The 25,684-nt window shown below is 37.1% G+C and overlaps 1 protein-coding gene across 1 annotated transcript in view; it reads right to left on the bottom strand.

The window, feature by feature from the left end:
- The window catches only part of AMN1 (antagonist of mitotic exit network 1 homolog), a 53,118-nt gene that overhangs the window by 2,551 nt on the left and 24,883 nt on the right, over positions 1 to 25,684 (bottom strand). The window contains exons 3-6 of the mRNA XM_025879569.2: positions 22,532 to 22,676; positions 19,765 to 19,982; positions 19,383 to 19,439; positions 11,947 to 12,058 (exon numbers count right to left, since the gene is read on the bottom strand). Of these exons, the coding sequence (XP_025735354.1) occupies positions 11,947 to 12,058; positions 19,383 to 19,439; positions 19,765 to 19,982; positions 22,532 to 22,676 (532 nt within the window). The remainder of the gene's footprint in view (positions 1 to 11,946; positions 12,059 to 19,382; positions 19,440 to 19,764; positions 19,983 to 22,531; positions 22,677 to 25,684) is intronic.

The following is a 25,684-nucleotide window of genomic DNA, read 5'->3' as shown; positions in this document are numbered from 1 at the left end:
TAATAGATACAGACTACGTTGTATAAACAACAGCTCTTCAAATAGTCTTGGAATTTTCTAGTTTAGTGGTTGTTGGAGTTACAGATTTCACAAACCAATAGAAAAAAAGTGGGCCCAATATATGGTTTCTAAATTTTATTTTTATTTTTTAATTTTTTAAAAAATATTTATTTGAGAGAGATTGAGAGTGCGAGCACAAGCAGGGGGAGGCATCCAGGGCAGAGGGCAGAGGGAGAAGGAGACTCCCTGCTGAGCAGGGAACCTGATGTGGGACTCTGATCCCAGGACCCCAGGATCATGACCTGAGCTGAAGGCAGACACTTAACTGACTGAGCCACCCAGGCACCCTCTAAATTTTATTTTAAGCAAAACAAAAATAAGCCCAAACACCAAAACTTACTGTAAGCAGGAGAACCAGAGTGTATGGAAATGAAAAGTAATTATACTTCAAAAAACAAAGGTTTACATCAGCTAATTTTCAAAAATAGCAGCTCATAAGAGAACAAATGCAGTCTTATTGTCATAAAAATATCATTTATTACAGAGGAAATCCATTATATAGGAAATCTAGATTAAAGACAGATTTCAAATAAGTTGAAAGTAAAAGCGTGGACAAATGTCCATCATGAAAACCGTAACTATAACACAGGTGGAGTGGCTTTGCTAATAGCAGGTATAGGGGAATATTTCCCAACTCACTCTGTGAGACCATTGTTACCCTGATGCTAAAGCCAAATAAAGACATCACACACATACTAAGCTACAGACCAATATCTCTTATGAATATGTACTCAAAAATCCTCAACAATACACTAGCAAATCAAATCTAGCAATATATAAAAAAACTTGTACGCCACGATCAACTGGGATTCGTCCCAGGAATGAAAGGTTGGTTTAACATCTGAAAATAAATTGTTAATACACTTTATTAGTTTCCTATTGGTACTGTGATAAATTACTACAACCTTATTGGATTAAAGCAACACAAATTTATTATTGTATAGTTTGGAGGTCAGAATTCCAACTTAGGCCTCATTGGGCTAAACTGAATCAGCACTCCTTTTTGGAGGCTCAAAGGGAAAGAATTCACCTCCTTGACTTTTCCAGCTTTTAGAGGCCACCACATTCCTTGCATGCCTCCATATTCAAAATGAACAACAGTAGACAGAGTCCTTCTCATGCTGCCAACTCTATGATTCTCCTTCTGCCTGCCTCTTCCCCTTATAAAGACCCTTATGATTACCCTGGACCCACCTGGATAATCCAGGATAATCTCCCTATTTTAAAGTCAACTGATTAGTTCCATTTGCAACCTTATGGAATATAACATATTCAGGTTCTAGGCATTAAAACGTGGAATCTTTGGGGTATTGTTCTGCCTATGACATATACCATATCAATAGAATAAAGGACAAAAACACATGATCATCTCAGTTGACACAGAAAATGCATTTGACAACACTCGTGGTAAAAACATTCAACAAACTAGGACTAGAAGGAAATTTCTTCAACCTAATAGTGTCTATGAAAGAACTAAAGTTTTAACATCATATTTCATGATGAAAGACTAATGTTTTCCCCCTACGATGAGAAACAAGGCAAGGATGTCTGCTCTTCCCACTTTTTTTTAAGATTATTTATTAGAGAGCATGCATATGCGCGCACAAGCTGGGAGGGTAGGGGCAGAGGGAGAGGGAGAAGCAGATTCCCCACTGAGCAGGGACCCAGATCCCAGGACCCTGGGATCATGACCTGAGCTCAAGGCAGCTGCTTAACTGGCTGAGACACCCAGGCGCCCCTGTTCTTCTCCCCTTCTATTCAGCATTGCGTTGGAGGTTCCAGCCAAGGAAATGTGGGAAGAAAAAGACATAAAAGGTATTCATGATGGAAGGAAAGAAGTGAAACTATCTTTATTTGTACATTATGTAATACATATAGAATGTCCTGTATAATTACAGAATGTCCTAGGGGATCCACTAAAAAATGAAAACTAGTAAGTGAGTTCAGCAAGGTTGCACAATACAGGATCAATATACAAAAGTCAAATGTATTTGTATACACTAGCAATGAACAATCCAAAAATGAAATTAAGAAAAGAATTCCATTTACATTACCATCAAAAAGAATAAAATACTTAGGGATAAATTTACCAAGAGAAGTGAAAAACTTAGTCTGAAAACTACAAAACATTGTTGAAAGAAATTCAAGATCTAAATAAATGGAAAGACATCTGTCTGTGTTCATAGATCAGAAGATAATATTAACATGACAATACTCCCTAAATTGATTGCAGATTCAATGCAATCACTCCCAGAATCCCAGCTGTCTCTCTTTTTTTTCTTTAGAAATTGACAAGATGATCCTAATATGTATATGGGAATTCAAGAGACCCAGAATAACCAATACAATTTTAAAAAAGAAAAATAAAATCGGACTTATACTGCCCAATTTCATTTTAGTTGGTGTTTTTAGGATTATCTGGCATTTTTACTAATTATGAACATGTTATCAAACATACATACATATTTATTTTCTGACTGCATTTGTGTCATCCTTCTGTAGAAATTTATTATTGCACATAAAGAGGATGACATTTTTTCCTCCAGTAAACCATACAGTATATTTTTAGGTAATTTTAAAATTTTGATGCTAGATGGCAGTATTACATTACTCAAAGTCTCCTCAGGCACCTTTTTCTGGAGAAAATAGAGTATTTAGGATGGTGACTTTGAATAGTAGGAATAATCAATGCCTGTGAGTTTATAAAGAGAAACTGTGGGTTCTCTAAGTATTTAGTGATCCCTTTCCAGAACACTGTAGAAACTGTAGGGGAGGAAAAATAATTTTCCTTCTATCCTGAGTTCTTGGCTGAGACCCCACTATAATAAAAGACAGTTTAACCAGAGAAAAATAGTTTATCAATATGTATGCTTCATGTATGCCTGAGAGATACCCAGGGAAAATGAGTAAACTCCCTGAGATGGCCCTAGCCACCACTTTACATACCATCTTCATCTAAAGACAAAAGAAAGATATTGGGGTGGGGCAGGGTGGGAAGGCATCAAATTATAGGAGGTTATTAGAAAAAGCACAGTAAAAAGTAAAGGTAAGTTTTGCTATACAGATTTTTGTTGGTGTAGTCTCCATTGACAAGATTCTCTTGTGATTTAGTCACCCTTTTCTTCCAAGTATAGAGAGGGAGATACTTACAAATGGAGATTTTTTTCTTTATAAATGCAAATTTCTCTTACAAAAGGGTAACTGTTCCATATTCAGAGCTTCTCTAGTGTCTGCTGTTTCTCAAAAATAACTCAAAAAAGTCCTTATCCTGAAGAAGCATATTGGGGTGGCATATTCTGCCACCCTTCTAAACACAGACTCTGAAAAAGACTCAAAAAATCATCAGTACCAATCACACTGCTGTTGCTTGATGTCACTCTCCTATTTCCCTCCCTTTTCTAGTAACAGTTAAGCCACTAACACCAACAGTTCTAGGAAATTGCTCTGCTGGGGAAAGAATTAGAGATTGTGGATCAGGTGACTTAGGTTTTTACTTCCAGTTCTATCAAGTATTTCCACTTAAGGTCATTCTCTGTTCCCTTATCCTTAAAACAAGGGTGTTGTGTAGATGAAGTCTAAGGAAGATTTTACCATCTCTGAAAATCAATGATTAATATAGATGGAGACCACTTTTTTAAAGAGATACATGGCAGGGCTTTTAGAGCACCAAGAAAAAGAAACTGTGGGAAACAGAAATTAACAAATTTTTTCAAATGATCAATTACATTTGTAATTTAGATATTTTTGTAGACTACACAGTGAAAAAAGTAATTTTTTCACTGTGTAGTCTACACAGATTTTTACAAACAATGGTCAAAGTTCTAATGCTTCATTACAGTGTCTGGAATAAAGAAGTTCTGTGGCACGGAATTGATAATGAATAAATAATAATGAGGAAACAATAATATAGGATTTAGAAAAAGTAAAATACAAAATAATAAAAGAGTTGTCCTTTAAGCAAACAATCAACTTTAATTAAAGGAAACTCAGAAGCAAACCACTTGGGTCTTAAAATAATGTTTGTTTTGGGCTCTAGGTGGTAAATCTTGACATATTTATCTTGACATATCTTGACAAATCTAGGAATCTAAGTAAAGAACTTCCTTGTGTAGTAATCAGGCTGAAACAAATCCTCACATATGACTAAAATTTGGGTCAATTCAATCAAAAGTAGCAGATTTCCTGTTGGTTTTTCCTGCCTTTCAGTGTAAAACATAAATTAATTTAGTGCTGTCTTATTGCTTAATTGCCCTTTTAAAATCTAAACCTCCACACCTGCAAATACTGTGAAACATGTTTAGATAATTATGAGAAACTGAAATGCCTGTCTGTTGTAGATTAGTAAAGGTGCGTGAGCTGAACTTACTGATAATCACTGCAGACATAACTGATTTAAAAAGAATTTAATAAGTTGTAAAATTATTTTTCTGCTTCTATAACATCTAGAAAAAGTACATTATGTCAAAGAACAAAATTCAGCCAAGTAAATTATAGGCTTTATTAATTGATTCATGAATCAGGCAGCATCCCATCTAGCAAGTAGAGGGAAGCTCTAAGGAGTTGTACAAAATAGAAGATTTTTATAGGAAGGAGAGTAGGGCAAGAAGTTATTAGCAAAAGAAAAGTAGGGATTGGTTCAAACAAGGTCACCTTCTCATAGGGGGAAAGGCAAAGGGTCCTATTAGGTGGATTACCTCACCTTTCTTTGGCGGGATGAAGAGGGCCCATGTGATAGATTACCTTATTGGTCCTGAACAGAAAATTTTACATTGATTGTCTTAAAATTTCACTGCTTGGAGAAACCAAAACTGCAGTTAAGTCTAAGTTTGCTCTACTGGGGCAAGTGGCTCTACTTTGGACCTGCAGTTTTCTTTCTAAAAAATTATAATTTACAATATTTTTAATAGCAGTTTAGTTTTTTTTTTCCCAAGATTTTATTTATTTGACACAGAGAGAGCACAAGCAGGGGGGAGTGGCAGGCAGAGGGAGAGGGAGAAGGGGGCTCCCCGCCGGATGTGGGACTTGACCCCAGGACTCTAGGATCATGACCTGAGCCGAAGGCAGACGCTTAACCATCTGAGCCACCCAGGTGCCCAATAGCAGTTTAGTTTTTATTTTCTTTTCTGCAGAAATAAAATCAGGTGTTTCAAACAGTTTCAACACCTGATTTATAATGTGGAGTTCTGTTTATAGTCTGACTTTAAGGTTAAGAAATTTAAAAAATACTTAGAATTATAGTAGAGAAGATAAACCTATTAATTTAGGGAATTTGGGGGAAACTATAGTGACACTGTCAATTTGGGGGTGAGACTGCTTTGGGGATAACATTATAACTGAACATACTTATGTACATATATTTTTATGGAAAATAAATCATATTGTCTTATATAGTCATATATAAGCAACCACATAAATATATAAGCATGAGGAAAAATGTTATATAAGGTATCATGAAAGAAGAAAAAACTTGCATTTACCGGGCCAACCTTGTAAATGAAATCATTTACCTTCTTTGGAGAAAAAAATAAATAAAAATTAAATATAAGGTGAATATATTATCCCATTTTATTTTCATTTAATGATGGTTGCAAAAATATACCATGGTAGTAGTGCTGACAGGAAAGGGGGAAGAGTAGAAATGATCTGGGTAGTTGAAAAACTTCAGCTTCTTTTTTTTATGAACCTTTTTTAATAAAGCAATGGTATATGAACTCTTCTGCATTATTATCAGATCTCTCTATTTTATGATTGACAATTACACACAAGGGCAAGTTGAGGTCCATAACAGTGTTCTGTGCTAAAGAAATTTTGGGAAATGCTTGGAATAAGATAGTTAAACAAGTTTCTTAGCTATAGTATTTCTCAGACCCTTTGATAAATTAACATTCATTATAGTGGTATGCTGCATTTCCCAAACTTTTTGGACACACAAACGCTTTTAGTTCTGGGGTGTCTGGGTGGCTCAGTCGGTTAAGCATCCAACTGTTGGTTTCAGCTCAGGTCATGATCTCAGGGTCAGGAGATTGAGCCCTGCACTGGGCTTTGAACTCAGCGTGGAGTCAGCTTGAGATTCTCTCCATCTCCCCCTCCCTCTGCCCCTCCCCCTGCTCATGCATGCGCTCTCTCTCTAAAATAAATAAATAAATAAATAAAATCTAAAAAAAAAAAAAGCCACTTTTAGTTCTATGCTATTGTTGGGGAAGAAAAATATCTCTCTACCCTTTAAGATTCTTCTGGCTGCTGTCTGAATTAAACAGGAGATAGATTAACAGGAGAAAATCAAATTTAATTTGCATGTATGGAGGTGTCATAGATATGGGACCTAAGAAGTGACCAAGACAGACAGCTTTTATACTTTTTAGATGGAGAAACAAATTTTTTATGAACTGACAGGACAAAGAAAATTTATGTTTGGGAGCTTTAATTAATAAGGAATTCTAAACAGAATTGAGGCTGGGGTAGTAAATTAGTAAAAGTAACAAGGTTTGTTTATATAGACTTCCCCATCTCTGATGATAAGGATGTCTTTCTAGCTCCTGGTGCAGGGAGGGTACCTTTCACATGGGAGATTTGTTTCCTACTTTTGGGAGACAAAAGGTCAGAGTGTTCTTGCATTGGCTGTTTCTTAAGTAACTTTAATTCAAAATAATAAATATACTCCATAGCATATTTTGGGATGGCCTGCCCTAAGCTCCAACACTATACCTATGGTATTTTCTAGAACATGATAACATGTCACTGTAGTTAAGGGATTTCAGGGCAGATCAAGGAAAAAGATATGACCACAAGGTGGCAGTAGGACACAATAAGCTTCATTTAGGCTGCGCTTTGACAGATTTGCTTTCAGAAGTCCCTCACAACATGAGATCTTCCAAAGACAGCAATGTGTGTGTGTGTGTGTGTGTGTGTGTGTGTGTGTGTGTGTCTGGTGGGGGCACTACTGAGAAGGAAGGAGGGTAAAGGAATTCCCAGAGGACTGGAGAGGAGGTTTGTGTGTCATGATGTTGCTCAGCATCAAGATAAGGGAGTCTCTGGGTCAGAGAGCTCCAAAGGGCAAGAGTGGCTTGAGTGCAGTTTTTCAGGGTATGCAAAGCAGGCAGGCTCTAGATGCTAAAAATCTGCTTCTTTAGGCTGTATTTAAAATCATTGAATGAATAAAGATTTGATGCTGGTGGCTTTTTGAATAGTCCCAATCTGCTATGAAGAAATAAACTATGTAGGGGTGCCTGGATGGCTTAGTTGGTTAGGCATCTGCCTTCAGTTCAGGTCATGATCCTGGGGTCCTGGGATCAAGCCCCGCATTGGGCTCCTTGCTCAGCGGGGAGCCTGCTTCTCCCTCTCCTCTGTGGCTCCCCTGGCTTATGCTCTCTCTCTCTCAAATAAATAAAATCTTTAAAAAAGAAAAAAAAAGAAACTACATAGAGGCCATCTTTGGTTCATTTACATAGCAGTAACAGTTGGTAAATGCTGGCCTAGATAATCTTCTAGGTCAAAACTACTGTTATTCTATTCCAAGGATTTCAAACTCCTGTCATTTTAATGTGTACTTTCACTTCTAGTAAACCCACATGAAAATATAAGAAGTGATTTGAAAGGGATATTGTGTTCCTGCTCCAACTGCTAAAGTTAACTGATAATTATTCTTTACGGTAAAGCAATGGTTCTCAAAGTGTGGTCTGTAGATCCTATAGTCTGAGACCCTTTTAGGGTTGTGAGCTAAGATAGTCACTTTATTCATGGAACATCGTTTTTACTTGAAAGAACAGCTGACAACCTAAGGTTCTTCAGACTTGGGTACTTGTCAGACTGTTTTTTTTTTAAATTTAAAATAAATTAATTAACATATTGTGTATTATTAGTTTCAGAGGTAGAGTTTAGTGATTCATCAGTTGCATGTAACATCCACTGCGCATTACATCAAGTGCCCTCCTTAATGCCCATCACCAGTTACCCTGTCCCCCCACCCACCTCCCAGCCAGCACAGATTATTTCTTGAAAAAGAGCAAAATAAGCCTGTCACTTCAAAGAAAACAAATGTCAGAGTTTGTTGCCAATGATAAAATTTTAGCTTTCAAATGGATTTTGGAAAATTTGTATCTATCATTATGATCTTGACAACTACCCAATGGTGATATTAACAAATGTGATTGTTTTGCTATAATAAAATGTGTTGACATTGGAAGATCTATATTACTAAGAGAACCAATATTTTCCAAACTGCCAATGCATGACATTACAAAATCACGTATGGGTAAAAGATCCAATCAAAATACAAGACAGGCCAATGGATTGTAATGTGAGTGTATAAAAAGTTCATTGATATATTTTCGTCTTCCACACTGCAACTAACCTTTAAGAAATGACCGCTTACTGAGTTTGGGGGTAATATCAAAGAAGAGTGTCCACAGGGTAACCAGAAAGATAATGAAGGTAAAATTAGTAAAGGTTGATTTTATAATATGTTGCCTAGTCAAGTTATCCGGAGACAAATATAATAGAACATTAAAATAGAACTATTTCAGCTAAGGTTCCAGGACTAGAGGTACCAGCTACTCTCTCATTCCAGTGAGATTCCAGACCTATATATGACTTGCAAATGCTTGGCTGAGATCTGATTTTGGAATCCATGGCACTTCATCCATTCAAAGATACAAAAGTGTTAAAGTGAGAAGGGATGGAGAGTTGGAAATTGAAGAAAGGATTTCTCTGAAAACAGCGGTGATTGGAGTTCTGGAATGAGGGCTGGAGGTGCTTGCTTTTCCATTCAAGCCCAGTGAAAGGAAACTCTAAGGAGATTGGTTGGAGAGTCCGATATGTCTCTTGGGCTTGGAGGACACAGGACACTAATATCAGATCCACATCTGAGAAAACTAAAGGGCAAAAGGCTATGGCGAGAGTCTCTGTAGCTAAAGAGAAGACTGAGGTTGAGATGTATCTGCACCCTTATTGCTTAAAGTATGTGTTTCCTGTGGAGGGATGAGGGCTGCCATGGGTTTGCCTTATATTTTGCTCATGAAAGGAACCCAACTAAGTTAGGAAACCTGAGCAGAAAGAGACTGAAGGTATATTGCTGGATGCCTGGGGAGAGAAGGAGAAAATAGGAGCTACTAACCAGAAGAGACATGCTGGCTTGAATCAAGAGAACTGCAGATAGGAGATATATGCAATGATGAGGGGCTGGTAGGAAGTGGGCCCTGAAGAACCCCAAAAGTGCCCCACTTTTGGGAGAGGATGGATCAGCTCACCCACAGGGCCTGGAGTGCTGACCCTTGATCACAGTAGCACTGGTCAAGTAAGACTTTTCCTTCCCTTACCTCTGTGCTTGCTTATCCCAGTCCCGCCCTGTACTAACATTGGTGGGATCAGAAACCATGGTGGGCAAGCTGGGGAAGGAAGAAGAGAAGTGAGGGATGGTAAAATACAGAAACCAACAATGTCCCCTTACCCACTGCAGCCAACTCTGAGCTGACTGGAGGAGCAAAAGCTTTAGCTTGAACTTGTTTGGACTACTGCATGGACCTAAGACATTTTAATTACTGAAACGAGAGGTTTCAGTGATACAGAATGGCAAGACATTTTAACTATCTGAGAATGGTAAGTCAATGGCACCTGAGATTTCATCTGGCAGTAGGGAAAAATTAGCCTCTTTAGAGCAGATTTGCAATAAAGTAGTGTGAAGAAAATAGAATCACTTTACGAGTACCCCTTGCTTGTTCAATATATTGATCAAACATAGCTCAGTGGATAGATTTACACAACTTGATTGGTATTCTGGAAAGATTATCAAAGATTGCTGTTATACAATCCATATACTGTGGTCTCCTCCAGCTTAAAATAAGAGCCTATTGGTTAGAATACAATTTTCTGCCTTGTTTGATGACCAGAAAACCTCTGTTTGCCTTCTCACAAACCCCACGAAAATATATGCCAGTACCAATCCCCCGCACTCAGTCCCATGAGCTTTTCTTGTTCTAAGTGATTTTTTAAAGATTATTATTACTAATTTTTATAGATAAAACCACTCACATGATAAAAATTCAAAAGGTACAAAGGGTGTATAATGCAGGATTTTCCTACTCTTGTCCCTCCACAATTTTCCCAGGAGGTAAGCACTGTTAACAGTTTCTTTATTTTTAAATAGGAGTTAACAGTTTCTAATGTCCTTTTTGACTTTAGTTTTTTGAGAAATGTCTTGGCCCAAAAGATTTAGTCTTCATTATAGATGCCACTGATAGAAAATACTACCTGTTATACACTTGGTTTACATTGACAGTCCATATATAAGAAAGAACAGAGGTTGTTGAGAGGATTTCTAGGATCATAACTCAACCTAGAGAGTAACTGTTTAGACTGTAATTAGAGAAATGAGCTGGAAGGACTGGACATCAGTGCTGACTTACAAGTCAGGTACAGGTTATACTGTGGTACGTGGCCCATTGCAGGTGTAATGCAAAAGGGTTGAGGTACTGTGGTTTCAGGACACAGTCATATATATAGTATCATGGCTCTTTTTTCCCCACAATTATATAGTATCTTATTCATTATTTTATATAAATTGTGACACCAAAATGATATTTTTGCAATTTTAAAATTTATGTTCTTATATATCACTATTAGCTCTATTAGATTTTATAAGTAAAATATTCTTTTAAAGATTATATTTTTATTTATTTGAAAGAGAGTGAGAGAGAGAGAGAGCATGAGTGGGGGAGGGGCAGAGAGAGAAGGAGAAGCAGACCCCCCAGTGAGCAAGGAGCCTGGCGTGGGGCTCGATCCCAGGACCCCAGGACCCCGGGATCATGACCTGAGCTGAAGGCAGACGCTTAACCAACTGAGCCACCCAGGTGCCCCCTAAGTAATAACATATTTTTAAAGGTAAAATCTTTATGTTTTACTATCTTTAGTAGTCTTTTTTTTTTAAAGTAGGCTCCACACTCCCATACCCAGCATGAAGCCCAACATGGGCTTGAATGCTTGAACTCACAATCTGAGGTGAAGACCTGAGCTGACATCAAAATTTGGATGCTTAACCAACTGAGCGACCCAGGCGCCCCTCTTTTTTCTTTAAAAAAAGTTTTTTTTTTTATTGGAGTACAGTTGACACACAATATTACATTAGTTTCAGGTGTACAACACAGTGTTTAACATCTCTCTATGTTATGCTATCCTCACCACAAATATAGCTACCATCTGTCACCATACAACATATCACTGGTTATATTCCCTATGCTGCACCTTTTATTTCAAGTATCATGGCTCTTACACAGACCACATGGGCTGTGACTACTTTGTTCTCCTTCAGTGAAGTATCACATTAGCCTAAGAATCTAAATTGTCCTGAATACGTTATGCTATGCTCACCACAAATGTAGCTACCATCTGTTACCATACAATATCATTGGCTATATTCCCTATGCTGCACCTTTTATTTCCAGTATCATGGCTCTTATACAGGCCAAATGGGCTGTGACTACTTTGTTCTCCTTCAGTGAAGTATCTATCACATTAGCCTAAGAGTCCAAATTGGTCTGAATCTCAATGGCTATAGTTTGATGAGATTAGAGTCAACAGGTCATTCAGCATATTTAATAGAGGTAATATTTTAAGCTTGAATTTTTTTGTCTACATAAAACATCATGTTTATTATCAAGACCCCTACCATCATCATCATGACTAACATTTATTGAGCTTTCACTATGGACTAGCCACTATATAAAGTGCTGTCAGACAGTTATCATGACTAAGTTTATGAGGTAAGTACTGCTATTATATCTATCTTACAGATGAGGAAACTGAATAATGGAATGGGTTGAGTAGTTTACTTAAGGTAACACAGTTACTAAAAAATGAAGCCAGGATTTGAACCACCCAATCTATCATACTAACCTGTTATTAGGGGGCATCCATGGAAGAGTAATATACGTATCTGAGGACAGCAAGTGAGGACAGCTTCTACAGCCTCATCAGTCAGATTCACACAATGTCCCATATGAATCTCCTATTTAAAAATAAAGAAAGGATAGTCAAAAGAAAAAACAGATTTACGATGACAGCATGAAAAAGCTTGGGAACTACTCTGATACAAAAAGAACCAGGGGTGCCTGGCTGGCTCAGTTGGAGGAGCATGAGACTCTTGATCTTGGGGTCATGGGTCCGAGCCCCATGTTGGCATAGAGATTACTCAAATAAATAAAACAAAAAACAACAAACAGAGCTGCCTGTGTGGCTCAGTTGTTTAAGCAGCTGCCTTCAGCTCAGGTCATGATCTCAGGGTCCTGGGATCAAGCCCCATGTTGTCAGGCTTTCTGCTCAGCGGGGAGGTCTGCTTCTCCCCCTCCCTCTCCCTCTGTGTGCACTCTCTCTCTCAAATAAATAAAAAATCTTTAAATAACAAACAAAAAGAACCAAATATCTACTTGCAAGAAACATTCAATAGAAAGGACTAATGTAAGTATGCAGTAATTTGGAAAGTATAGATGATTTAAAAGTTAAGTGCCCAACCATATTATAAAGCAATATGGCAAAATCTATTAAAACTGAAGATGAATACTCCAGAACCCAACAGTTCTAATTGAAAATGTCCACTATACAGAGTAACTCTTGTTTATGTGCCCAAGGAAACAATTTATAAATGTGTTCATTTTAATACTAATTGTAATAGTAAAAAAGGAGATAATGGATAAACAAATGGTGGTTTATTAATGGAACAGATGAAACAGTTAACATGAAAAATATCTACTTGTATTAATAGACATAAATCTCAAACATAATGTTAGTTCAGACACTTTGGAAAACAGTATGGTCTTATCTTTTTTTTTTTTTAAAGATTTTATTTATTTATTTGAGAGAGCGAGAATGAGAGAGAGAGAGCACATGAGAGGGGGGAGGGTCAGAGGGAGAAGCAGACTCCCTGCTGAGCAGGGAGCCCGATGTGGGACTCGATCCCGGGACTCCAGGATCATGACCTGAGCCGAAGGCAGTCGCTTAACCAACTGAGCCACCCAGGCGCCCCTGGTCTTATCTTTTAAAGCTAAATGTGTACTTACTATATGATAATCCCATTCCTAGGTGTTTACCCAAGATAAATGAAAATGTATGTCTACACAAAAGACTTGTATGCAAATTTCTATAGTAGTATTCATAACAGTCCAAAATTAGAACCACCCAAATGTCCATCAAATGGCACATTCACCAATTCTGAACAAACTGTGTCATATCCACACTATGAAATACTACTCAGCAAAATAAACAAATAAATAAAAGTAATGAAACAGTAACACATGCAACAACATAGATGAATTTCAAAAACATTTTGCTAAGTGAAAGAAGTAAAAGAGGGATGCCTGGATGGCTCAGATGGTTAAGTGCCTTTGGCTCAGGTCATGATCCCAGGGTCCTGGGATCGAACCCCACATCGGGCTTCCTGCTGAGGAGGGAACCTGCTTCTTCCTCTCCCTCTGCCTGCCACTCCCGCTGCTTGTACTCTCTCTCTGTCAAAATAAATAAAATCTTAAAAAAAAAAGTAAAAGAAAAAACTAAAAAACAAAAAAACTGGGCATTGCATGACTCCATTTATATGAAATTCTAGAAACTTTAAAACTATAATGCCAAAGTAAATCACTGGTTGCCTGGGGATGGAAGCAGGTAGAGAACTGATTGCAAAGGGATGGGAGAAAATGTTGTACGGTGACGGAAATATTTTATACCTAATTGTGGTGGTGGTTAAAGCTGTATAATAATTACCAAAATTCATCAAACGGTACACTTAAAATGGGTAAACTTTATTGCATGCAAGTTATACCTTAATAAAGCTTAAAAAATTAAACATAATTTTGAGTGAAAAGCAAACTGTAATAGAACACATATAAAACTATTATGTGAAAGTTTAAAACATAAGACAATACAATATCTTGTTTATGGATCTATATCTATATGTGTTTATCCATATATAGGTAAAGTATACAAACATACAAGGAAAAATAAACAGGTGTCTTTAGACTGTGGTTACTTTGAAGGAAGAAAGGGAGAATAAATGTGCAGGGAGCTTTACATGTAACATATAATTTTTAATAAGGAACTAAAATAAGTACAGAAAATGTTAAAATTTAAGTGGCTGGTCCACGGTTTGTGTTATATTACTTTCTATCCTTTTTCATATGTTAGAAATATATATCCCTCGTTTTATGTCCTAATTAGGAATCCTTCTGCACTGGTGGTGGGAATGTAAAATGGTACAGCCACTGTGATAATAGTATGGCAGTTCCTTAAAAAATTAAACACAGCATTGCCATATAATCCAGCTATTTCACTTCTAGGTATATACCCAAAGAATTGAAAGGGGGGACTAGAACAGATTATTTGTATACCTATGCTCATAGCAGCAGTATTCACAATAGTGAATAGGTGGAAACAAGTATTGACAGATGAGTGGATAAACAAAATGTTTATGTATATACATACACACATATAAGCATACATATATAGACACATACTTATATAAACATATACACATGTGTACATATATATATATATGAATATACCATATATATACAATGAAATATTATGCGGTCTTAAAAGGAATGACATTCTTTTTTTTTTTTTTAGATTTTAGTTATTTATTTGAGAGAAAGAGAGAGCACAAGCGGGAGGGAGGGGCAGGGGGAGAAGCAGACTCCCCGCTGAGCAGGGAGCCTGATGTGGGGCTCAATCCCAGGACCCTGGGATCATGACCTGAGCTGGAAGGCAGACACTTAACCAACTGAGCCACCCAGGCGCCCCAGGAATTAAATTCTGACACATGCAGGGACACAGATAAACCTTGAAAACATTAGGCTAAGTGATATAAGTCAGACGGAAAAGGACAAATATTATATGATCCACTTTTATGAGTTATCTAGAATAGGCAAATTCATAGAGACAGAAAGTAGAACAGAGGTAGCTAGAGGCTGAGGAGAAGGGGTAATGGGGAGATATTGTTTCATGGGTAACGAGTTTCAGTGTAGGATGAGGAAAACATTCTGGAGATGGATTGTGGGTATGGCTTCACAACAGTGTGAATGTACTCAATTCTACTGAATTGTACACAAAAAATGGTTAAAGTGGTAAGTTTTCTGTTGTGTATATTTGACCACAATAAAAGACATTTTAAGAATTCTGGAAGTAAGATTTATCTAATAGTTGACATGTATATTTATGGTATTAATATTTTTTCCTCCTGAAAAGTTGATATTTAGTTGGTATACTATTATAATCAATCATATCTTACAAATAAAGGAAACCTGAGTATATTGAAAACTCATAAAAACTGAGGAAAAAAGCATCTTGTTATAAATTGGCAAACATGTCCTATGATATAAGTTGGCAAAGGCTACAGACAAAGAGATAGAATTTGAGAACAGATGGAAGGAATAGCATTCAACATTTAAAATATATTAAGGCATAAAAAAGAGATTCAATCCTCACAAAATTGTGAACTTACAACATAACCTTCATGGGAACCAATTTTACAATATGAATTTAGGACCTTAAAGTAGCCATACCTATTGATCCACTTTTTCTGTTTTGTGGAGTTCATTACAGCAATGGAAGAAAAAAGTATAAACCCCAACATATGATTATTTCTACTAGCTAAAAACTGAAAATAATCTGAATTACCAACAACAAAAAGGAAAGAAATGATACATCCTATGAACAGATTTTGTTCTCTGATGTACCAATGTCTAGAACATAGCAGGTACTTAATGAATATTTGTTGAATAAATGAAATTCTACAGGCAAACAAACTTTTAACCATGAAGATTATAGAAACTTATAAGTATGACCATAATATAAAGTTAATATGGTAACATTTATTGAGGGACTATCTCGTGCCTGGAACTTCAGTAACATATGGGGATAAAATGATGATAAAATGATGAACAAAATGGTCTCTGCCCACTGGGAACTCAGATCAACAGAAATTTCAGAAATAATCATGACATTCAATAAATGTTTTAATATGTTGTTTGTCAATCTTTAGGAGAGGTCCTTAGACTTTTTATTATTATTATTATTATTTTTTAAGATTTTATTTATTTATTTGTTAGAGAGAGAGAGAGTGCATAGGCAAAAGTGAGCGAGAGAGAGTGAGCAAGGGTACAAGTAGGGGGAGCTGCAGGCAGAGGGAGAAGCAGGCTCCCTGAAGAGCAAGGAGCCTGATGCAGGACTCGATCCCAGGGCACTGGGATTATGACCTGAGCTGAAGGCAGACGCTTAACCGACTGAGCCACCCAGGCGTCCCATTTTTTTTTTTTATTAGTATTATTAAGTAAACTCTACACCCAACATGGGCTCGAACTCATAACCCCGAGATCAAGAGTCGCACGCTCTACTGACTGAGCCAGCTGGGTGTCCTGAGGTCCTTGGACTTTCGATTGAATTTATTTTCAAATTATAAACAATTAAGCAACATCGATAATATAATTTCCAGGAACAGAACATATGAAAAGCAAGAGATTAAAACAGAGCACGTGATAAAAGGTAGGAACACATATGGTCTGCAAGAGAAAAGTCAGTAAAAAAGATGAAAAAGTTTATCTTTCAATTTGAGCCAGAAATTGTGGTCACATAAATACTAGATGCTATGAGACAAAGGTTAAAGTATATTTACTCTGTTTAAGGAAGGAATTAAGTTCTAATAAAGTTTAGAAAGATTTCCATTGAAATGTTTTGGCACTTATAGAAATAAGATTTGGAAAATCGAAAAAAATAAAAAAATAAAATAATCGCCAGCACTTACTGGTAACTGAATCTTTTTCTTTTTTTTTCTTTTTTTAAAAGATTTTATTTATTTATTTGACAGAGAGAGCCACAGCGAGAGAGGGAACACAAGCAGGGGGAGTGGGAGAGGGAGAAGCAGGCCTCCCGCTGAGCAGGGAGCCCGATGTAGGACTCGATCCCAGGACCCTGGGATCATGACCTGAGCCGAAGGCAGACACTTAATGACTGAGCCACCCAGGCACCCCTGCATCTTTTTCTAAGTCTGCTTAGGTTGGTAACCAGCTCCTAATTTTATAATACTGAAGTAAATACGTAGGTATGTTTCCTTTCACTGCATGACAACTAATTTCCTGGTGGTTTTATTAGGGAATGATAAACTGTGTTAACTGTTTGGGAACTTTATTAAAAATGATGATTATAAGATAATGTTATTGTAAGAATTAAATAACCTAATGAATACAAAGCAATAGTAAGTGTGGAGGCTGGACAGTGCTCAACAAATGTTAGTGTTTCAAACAATAAACATTATGGCAGAGTTTATTGCCCCTACAGCTAGCATGCAATTTGGAATTTGGAACTCAGTATAAGAAAATATGGTAATTTCTTAATCAAAAGATTTGTAAAAATATATATACTATATGTACATACACATGCACACACATACATATAAGCAGGATTTAGATATAAAAAGATAAAAAAATTGTCTCTGGGCAATAACTCAAGGAGAAATATTTTGGCAAAAACATGGTACTGCTATTCTTTTATGATAGTTATTGCTAACATTTATAATTCATTTATAGCCTGTTTACTTCCAAAAAGAATTTAATGTGGCTGATTTTTTTTTAAGATTTTACTTATTTATTTGAGAGAGAGAGAGCATGAGCAGGAGGGAGGGGCAGAGGGAGAGAGAGAGAAGCAGACTCCCCGCTGAGCAGGGAGCCCACCTGGGGCTCGATCCCAGGACACTGAGATCATGACCTGAGCAGAAGGCAGAGAGATGCTTAACCGACCGAGCCACCCAAGCACCCCTGATGTGGCTCATCATTGAAAAGCACATCTATATTATTATTATTATTATTTTAAGATTTTATTTATTTATTTGACAGAGAGAGACACAGGGAGAGAGGGAACACAGGTGGCGGAGTGGGAGAAGCAGGCTTCCCACTGAGCAAGGAGCCCGATGAGGGGCTCCATCCTAGGAACCTGGCTTCAGGACCCGAGCTGAAGGCAGACGCTTAATGACTGAGCCACCCAGGTGTCCCATGAAAAGCACATCTATATTAAATAAGACTAAAAACCTCACTATAAACTGGGAAAGGAGGAAACCAAAATCCTGGGATGAAAGGATTCTTAATATATTTAGAAGCAGGTTATAGGTGCCACATCAGTCACTGAATGGAAGGCCTGAACACTAATTTAGGATCTTCTTAAATGTACAGTGTGGCTGTTGGGGAGGAAAACCTTTTTCCTCTTACTAGGTTCTATCTTTGGGAGCCTGTGAATTAAAATGACAGACAGACAAGCAAGAGAAAAGGCAAGTTTGGTCACACACAAGATCACAAAGAAAGTGGTTCAAAGAAATGGCTACAGTATAGAGTTTATAGATTATCTTCATAGGAGAAAGGGAGGGGGAGAAAGGACACTTAGAGAAAAACAGATGACTTTTAGGAAAAACAAAGTGGGCTTTTAGAGAGTAGATGGGAGGTGTGATAGTCTTGTGACAATTTTCTTTTATGTCATTGCTCATCTGACTCCTCCAGTGATAGGAGTGATCTTCCCTGGGATTGGGTAGTCTTTCTTGAAGGGGGTTTGATGGCAGCTGAATTCTTTTGGAAGGCTCTGTTTTAGGCAGATGGAGGGAGAGTGTTTCAGACAAAGCCTCTTTTTGCATCTGCTGATTCTTAAACATCTTTAGTTCAAAATAATTTTTTAAAAATATTTTATTTATTCATTTGATAGAGAGACACAGCGAGAGAGGGAACACAAGCAGGGGGGAGTGGGAGAGGGAGAAGCAGGCTTCCTGCAGAGCAGGTAGCCCGATGTGGGGCTCGATCCCAAGACCCCAGGATCATGACCTGAGCTGAAGGCAGACGCTTAACGACTGAGCCACCCAGGTGCCCTAGCTCAAAATAATTTTTGTGTGACAGGTATATTCTGGATCCCTGCATGTATATTAAGAAAGTAGGATGGCAAGCCACTAAGTAGGCCTGGTAATGAAAATTCTAAAGAATATCATTTTACATTGATGAACTTTCATAATCTTCACTATAATAAGATTATTCTTCAATGTGTTAGAAGCTAAAACTTCTGGAAAATGAGGACTTTCATTGGAAGTAAAATGGGTATTTATTTAAAGCATGCTTTACCTCCTAACTTTACCAGTTTTTCCTTACTCTGGAAATAACGAGGTAGAGGCAAAAACCAAACCAAACCAAACCAAAAACACGCCATGGAAACATCTAATTGATAATAAGGCACTGGTTGTTTTCTACATTCAAAAAACAATTTCTGAGGATAATATAAAAATTTAATTAGCATCAATTTTATAGAAATCTTAAAATTACCTCTAATTTCTTGGCACAAGATCCATTAACAAGCGCAACCACGCCATCGTCAGATACCTAAGCAAAGAGAACAATCAACATGGCACATAAATGGGAAAGAAGAAAGTAAAATTTTCCAAATATTATTAATCACTTATATATGGTTTTATTGCCTCCCATTCAGCAAACATGTGTTTTAGCCACACTTATCTTTTTCACCCTTACTTAAAATAATTGAGGGGATTGTGCCAAGTTATATTGCAGTTCTATAACCACTGAAGTATGAGGTGGTCAACAATTCCAACAAAAACCAAAAAAATTAATTATGTTCTTCTGATGAGTCATGGAAGTTCACTGGGCAAACACATACAGTCTTTATATTTCAAGTCTATATTTCATTTACCTGAGTAGCTGAAAAATCAACACACTGCAAAAATGGGCAGTTTTCTCCTAATGCATGTAAGGACACATCGGTAATACCTAAACAGCCACCTAAATCAATGATCTTTAGCAGCCGGCAGTTGAATGCAAGAGCAAGGACTCCTTCATCAGTGAGATTGCAGCATCTTTTCAAAGAAGCTTCATGCAGGTATGAACAAGAGGAAGCCACAGCTTTTATTCCTGAGGGAAAACAATTACGTATCAATGAGCTATATATGTATACATATGAGAAATGCGACTGATTTTCATTTTCGCAATCACCAGTATTGATATACCCAACTGTATGTTAGCTCTTTTGCAAAGTAGTCCATCTCTGAGGATATACTTACCTTCCGGTGATGCTGTCATTATTAAAACTCTTTTAGAATATTTCAGGAATTGTCTACCATAGGCTGTAGTTTATGGCAAGCCTTTATTGTTGACAAGTAAATTTGCCCTTAGGAAATAGCCAAAAGTCATTCAGAATCAAATTAGGTCATTAAAATTTTTATTTATTTATTTATTTGACAGAGAGACACAGCAAGAGAGGGAACACAAGCAGGGGGAGTGGGAGAGGGAGAAACAGGCTTCCCGCTGAGCAGGGAGCTGGATGGGATGCGGGGCTCCATCCCAGGACCCTGGGATCATGACCTGAGCCGAAGGCAGACGCTTAACGACTGAGCCACCCAGGTGCCCCTCAAATTAGGTCATTAAATAATAGATGAATCTTTTTGTTACAACAAAAGTTTTAAAGTAATAAAGTTAATTTTCTTGTGGACTCTGAAGGGAAATCAAAAGTTAAATTACCCAAATGTCTTAGGTGATAGTTTTCATGCTTATCCTTAGGAATCATACTTCTGTCTATTCTCTCTTCCCCTTTTGACTTTTAAATCCAGTTAAATTGATGTAAATGCACATTGGAGACTGGTACATGATAATGTGTCACAAAAATAAAAGAGTACTTTGCAGATCCTGGGCCCTTCAGTCATGCATAAACATTATAACAGTGTGAAAAGATAACTTTATGAACAAAAGGGAAGATGGTGAATTCATGTGTAGGTCATTTTTACTCTTCTCCATATCTTAAGAAAGGACTTTTAATTAATTAATTAATTAATTTTTTACCTCCCTGAAAGAACTTTTGTTTTATTAGTGTCCAGCAATGAAGTTCTTTTTAGTGAGGCATTATTTGTGTAAATATTTAAAAACTTATGTTTCTTTGTAATATTATGAATAGCCTAACTTGCTAACCAAGATAATTGCAAAATACAGCAAACTACTCAAAACATTTTCCAGAAACCTAGCTAGCCAAATAAGTCCCTCTTTCTTATATTGAAGGAAAAGGTTAAAATCCTTTATTGATTAAGAAAAGGGTAAAAAATCCTCTAGTGTCACTGAAAAATGCAGTTTGGCTAGCTATAAAAAACTATGCATTGTAGGGGAAAAAATGTACAGCATAGGGAATACAGTCAATGGTATTGTAATAGTGCTGTATGATGACAGATGGAAGCTACACTTGTGCTGAGCACAGCAGAATGAATACAATTGTCTAATCACGAAGTTGTACACCTGAAACTAATATAACATTGTATGTCAACTCTACTCCGATAAAAAATTTTTTTAATTCAAAAAACATAAAAACAAAAAACAAGCTATCATTGTACAGACTGATAAGAGAGTGCCTAGTAAGTTTAATCTGATGATGATTTAACTTTCTGTGGTAATTTAGCATCAAGAAAGCTTTAACGAAGTATGAACTGCTAAATAGCAAACAAATGTCAAAGTGTTCTGAGCTCTCGTACATGGATGTCCATCCACATTTACTTTAAATATGTTTCAAAAAAATATGTTTCTGGGCGCCTGGGTGGCTCAGTTGGTTAAGCGACTGCCTTCGGTTCAGGTCATGATCCTGGAGTCCCGGGATCGAGTCCCACATCGGGCTCCCTGCTCAGCAGGGAGTCTGCTTCTCCCTGTGACCCTCTTCCCTCTCGTGCTCTCTATCTCTCATTCTCTCTCTCTCAAATAAATAAATAAATAAAATCTTTAAAAAAAAAAAACAAAAAAATATGTTTCTCTCTCTCTCTCTTTAAAGATTTAGTTATGTATTTGAGGGGCGCCTGGGTGGCTCAGTCATTGGGTGTCTGCCTTTGGCTCAGGTCATGATTCCAGAGTCCTGGGATCGAGCTCCGCATCGGGCTCCCTGCTCAGCGGGAAGCCCGCTTCTCCCTCTCCCACTCCCCCTGCTTGTGTTCCCTCTCTCACTGTCTCTCTCTCTCTGTCACATAAATAAAATCTTAAAAAAAGATCTTTAAAAAAAAGATTTAGTTATGTATTTGAGAGAGAGAGAGAGAGCACGGGGGCTGGGAGGGCAGGTCAGAGGGAGAGGGAGAGAGAACCTCTAAGCAGACGCCTCACTAGTGTGGAGCTGGATACAGGGTTTGATTTCATGACCCCGAGATCATGATCCTGAGCCAAAACCAAGAGTCAGATGCTTAACCCACTGCACCATCCAGGCGTGCCTACTTCGAATAGGTTTAGATTACAAGTAGTGACTTACCCAGTGTATTTTTTAACTTACAGCAATGGTTATAAGCAGGAATTCTAATTTGGATTCTTTATCTTAGTTTGAATATTTTTATTGATAAATACAGTTTCTGTTTCTTCGACATCTTCATACTCACTTTTGACATATTAATTATACTAGATGGTGAACAGGAATCTACCAATTTATTCAGTGTTAATAAACATACCCTTTGAAGTTATGGAAATTCTGTTTTCTTTTGAGGAACTTAAATTTAATTTCTTTAGTTTTCTGCAGTTGCGCAGGTGCAGGAGAGCAGTGTCTGAAATATCACAGCTTCGCAGATCTAGAGTTTGGACTTCAGGATGTAAAATCTGTAAAAAATACATGATTTTGAAAACTTAATTTTTCCTATAAATATAAATGTTTCTTCCATGTTGAGTGTTTTGGTGGCCATGACAGACAAATGGTGGATGGAAAACAGAGCAAAGAATACAAAAACTTATCTGAGTGCAGACACATAAAACATAAAGCAGGAAGAAACAAGCCCACTTCCAACTGGAGGTACAGCTTCTAGTGCCCTCAAAGTCTTTACTGGGACACGTGGCATTGTTGATGTGGCTGGTACAGAGTAAGGACCCACTAGACCTGAGAAGCAGATTCAAGGTGCTGGCATGTGCTTATCTTTTTCCAGTAGTTCCTGACTGTTATTAGAGATCCTAGCTATGTGCCTCTACTCAGCAGGCATGAGTATTTAGTCTCTACATAATGAATGGTTATAGGATGTGAGTATTGCTTTTCTAGAACATTTACCTCCTTCATTCTTATTGGGAGCAAGTACAAACAAACCCAGTATTATTGAATATTTACTTCAGGGCAACTAATAGCAAATCGATTTCAAACTGTTCTGAGCTCTCTTCCTTGGCTCGCTCTTTCTTTTTTTTTTTTTAGAATGAGGGGGTGGGAAGGGGCAGAGGGAGAGGGAGGAAATCTTTTTATTTTTTAAGATTTCATTTATTTATTTATTTATTTGACAGAGAGGGACACAGTGAGAGAGGGAACACAAGCAGGGGGAGTGGGAGAGGGAGAAGCAGGGTTCCCGCCAAGCAGGGAGCCCAATGTGGGGCTCGATCCCAGGACCCTGGGATCATGACCTGAGCCGAAGGCAGACGCTTAACCACTGAGCCACCCGAAGCCCCAGGGAAAGAGAATCTTAAGCAAGCTGCTTTCTACTTTTTTCCAAAGTAGAAATTGCTTTACTTTTCTGAATAAAAGTGATGTACTATTGTAAAAGATTCAGACAATATAGAAAAGTTATAAAAATGATAAGAATAACTATTTCTATTTATTGAACACTTACCAGGAAGGGTACTAAGTGTGTTATATACATTATGTCATTTAATATTCTGTCTCAAACACAGACACACCCCTGAAAGATTGGTCACTGCCATTTTATAAATCAGGGAATTGAGGCACCTGGAGCTTAAGCAGTAACATAAAGTACATAGTCAAAAAAAAAAAAGAAAAAAAAAAGAAAAAAGCAGAGCTAGGATCGAAAACCAGGTCTTTCTAATTCTAAAGGCCATGCTTTTATCCACTATAACTAAAATTAAATTGGAGGGGGAGACGAACCATGAGAGACTATGGACTCTGAGAAACAAACTGAGGGTTCTAGAGGGGAGGGGGTGGGGGATGGGTTAGCCTGGTGATGGGTATTAAAGAGGGCAGGTACTGAATGGAGCACTGGGTGTTATACACAAACAATGAATCATGGAACACTGCCTCAAAAACTAATGATGTAATGTATGGTGATTAACATAACATAATAATAAAATAAAATTAACCATAATACCAACCCCCAGAGAAAAACATCTTAGTTCTGATGTTTTTTGAGTTAAAAAAGAAAACTGAAGAAAAATGGGATCAAATTATATATACTTATAAGATGAGCACTTTTACAAAAACAATTTATTGTGGGTGCATTCTGTTCCATTTTATGCATGCACCATAACATGTTAAATGTATTCTACATTGACAAATGCTTCAGCTGAAACTTTAGGCTGATTTAGGAGGCAATATAGTATAGTGATTAAGAACATGTCTTCTGGAGGCAGACTGCCCGAGTTTGAACCCTATGAATATGATCAAGCTCTGGTTTTTCTATGTGTTTGTGGGCCTCAATGTCCTCATTATTAAAATGGGGATAATATTTTGTGAGAAGTAAAGATGTCTGGCTTATAATATATGCTATATATAACTGTCAACTGTTATTATAAATATTATGATAAGCATACTTGTGTGCTTTCCCTATTATTATTTTCTTGGGATTGATGTCAGAAGTAAATGGTAATTATATGAAGTGATGGAGATGTTAAATAATCCACTGTGGTAATCATTTTGCAATGTATAAATGCATCAAATCATCGCGTTATATTGTTTGCTTTAAACTTACACAATGTTATATGTCAATTATATCTCAATAAAACTCGAAAAATACTAGGACTAAAATTGTCGAGCAATAGTAAGCACATTTTTAGAACTTTTGATAGTTAATGGCAAGCTGTCCTCCTAAAAGGTTTTTAATCAATTTATACTCCCATCAATAGGAGATAAAAGTGACTATTGCCCACACTATTGTCAACACTGGGTATTATTATTTTTTAAGTCTGCCAAACTGAAAGACAAACTGCAACTTTTATTACTAATGAGGTTAAATTTCCTTTTATATGTTAGTAGTGATTTATATATTTTCCTGTGAGTATTTCCTGATTCTTTGTTTTAGTATTGTTTTAATTTTTCTTAGTGGTTTGTAGGGATTCTTTATTTTTTTAATTTATTTAAAAAATTTTTTTAAAGATTTTATTTATTTATTTGACATAGCGAGAGACAGCACAAGCAGGAAGAGCAGCAGAGGGAGAAAGAGGCTCCCTGCTGAGCAAGGAGCCCAGTGCAGGACTTAATCCCAGGACCCTGGGATCATGACCTGAGCTGAAGGCAGAGGCTTAACCAGCGGAGCCACCCAGGCATCCCTGTAGGGATTCTTTAAATTGTCAAGATAACAAACCTGTAGAATTGCATGTGTATTGCAAATATTTTTCCCAGTTTGTTACTTGACTTTGCTTCGTTTTTTTTCTTCTAGCTATAAGGAAGTTCATATTGTTATGTAATCAAATCCACCAATTTTCTTCTTGGTTTCTAACTTTGGTGTCATGTTTAGAAAGGCCTCCTCCATCCAACTATAAAAAGATTTAGGAAATATTTGAAAGAGAGCCATCCAACTATGCATGCAACTTTGTAACAGATGTTAGATCTGGCTTTTTGAATAATTTCGTGAGTAGGACTTGTAAGGATGGAGATTTGAGGGAGAGCACAAAGAAATCAT

The sequence above is a fragment of the Callorhinus ursinus genome, unplaced genomic scaffold, assembly GCF_003265705.2.
Source record: "Callorhinus ursinus isolate GAN/ISIS: 27379988/994484 unplaced genomic scaffold, GSC_fseal_2.0 scaffold27, whole genome shotgun sequence".
Taxonomy (NCBI): domain Eukaryota; kingdom Metazoa; phylum Chordata; class Mammalia; order Carnivora; family Otariidae; genus Callorhinus; species Callorhinus ursinus.
Note: the sequence above shows the minus strand (reverse complement) of the source record. Positions and strands in the feature narration are given on the sequence as shown.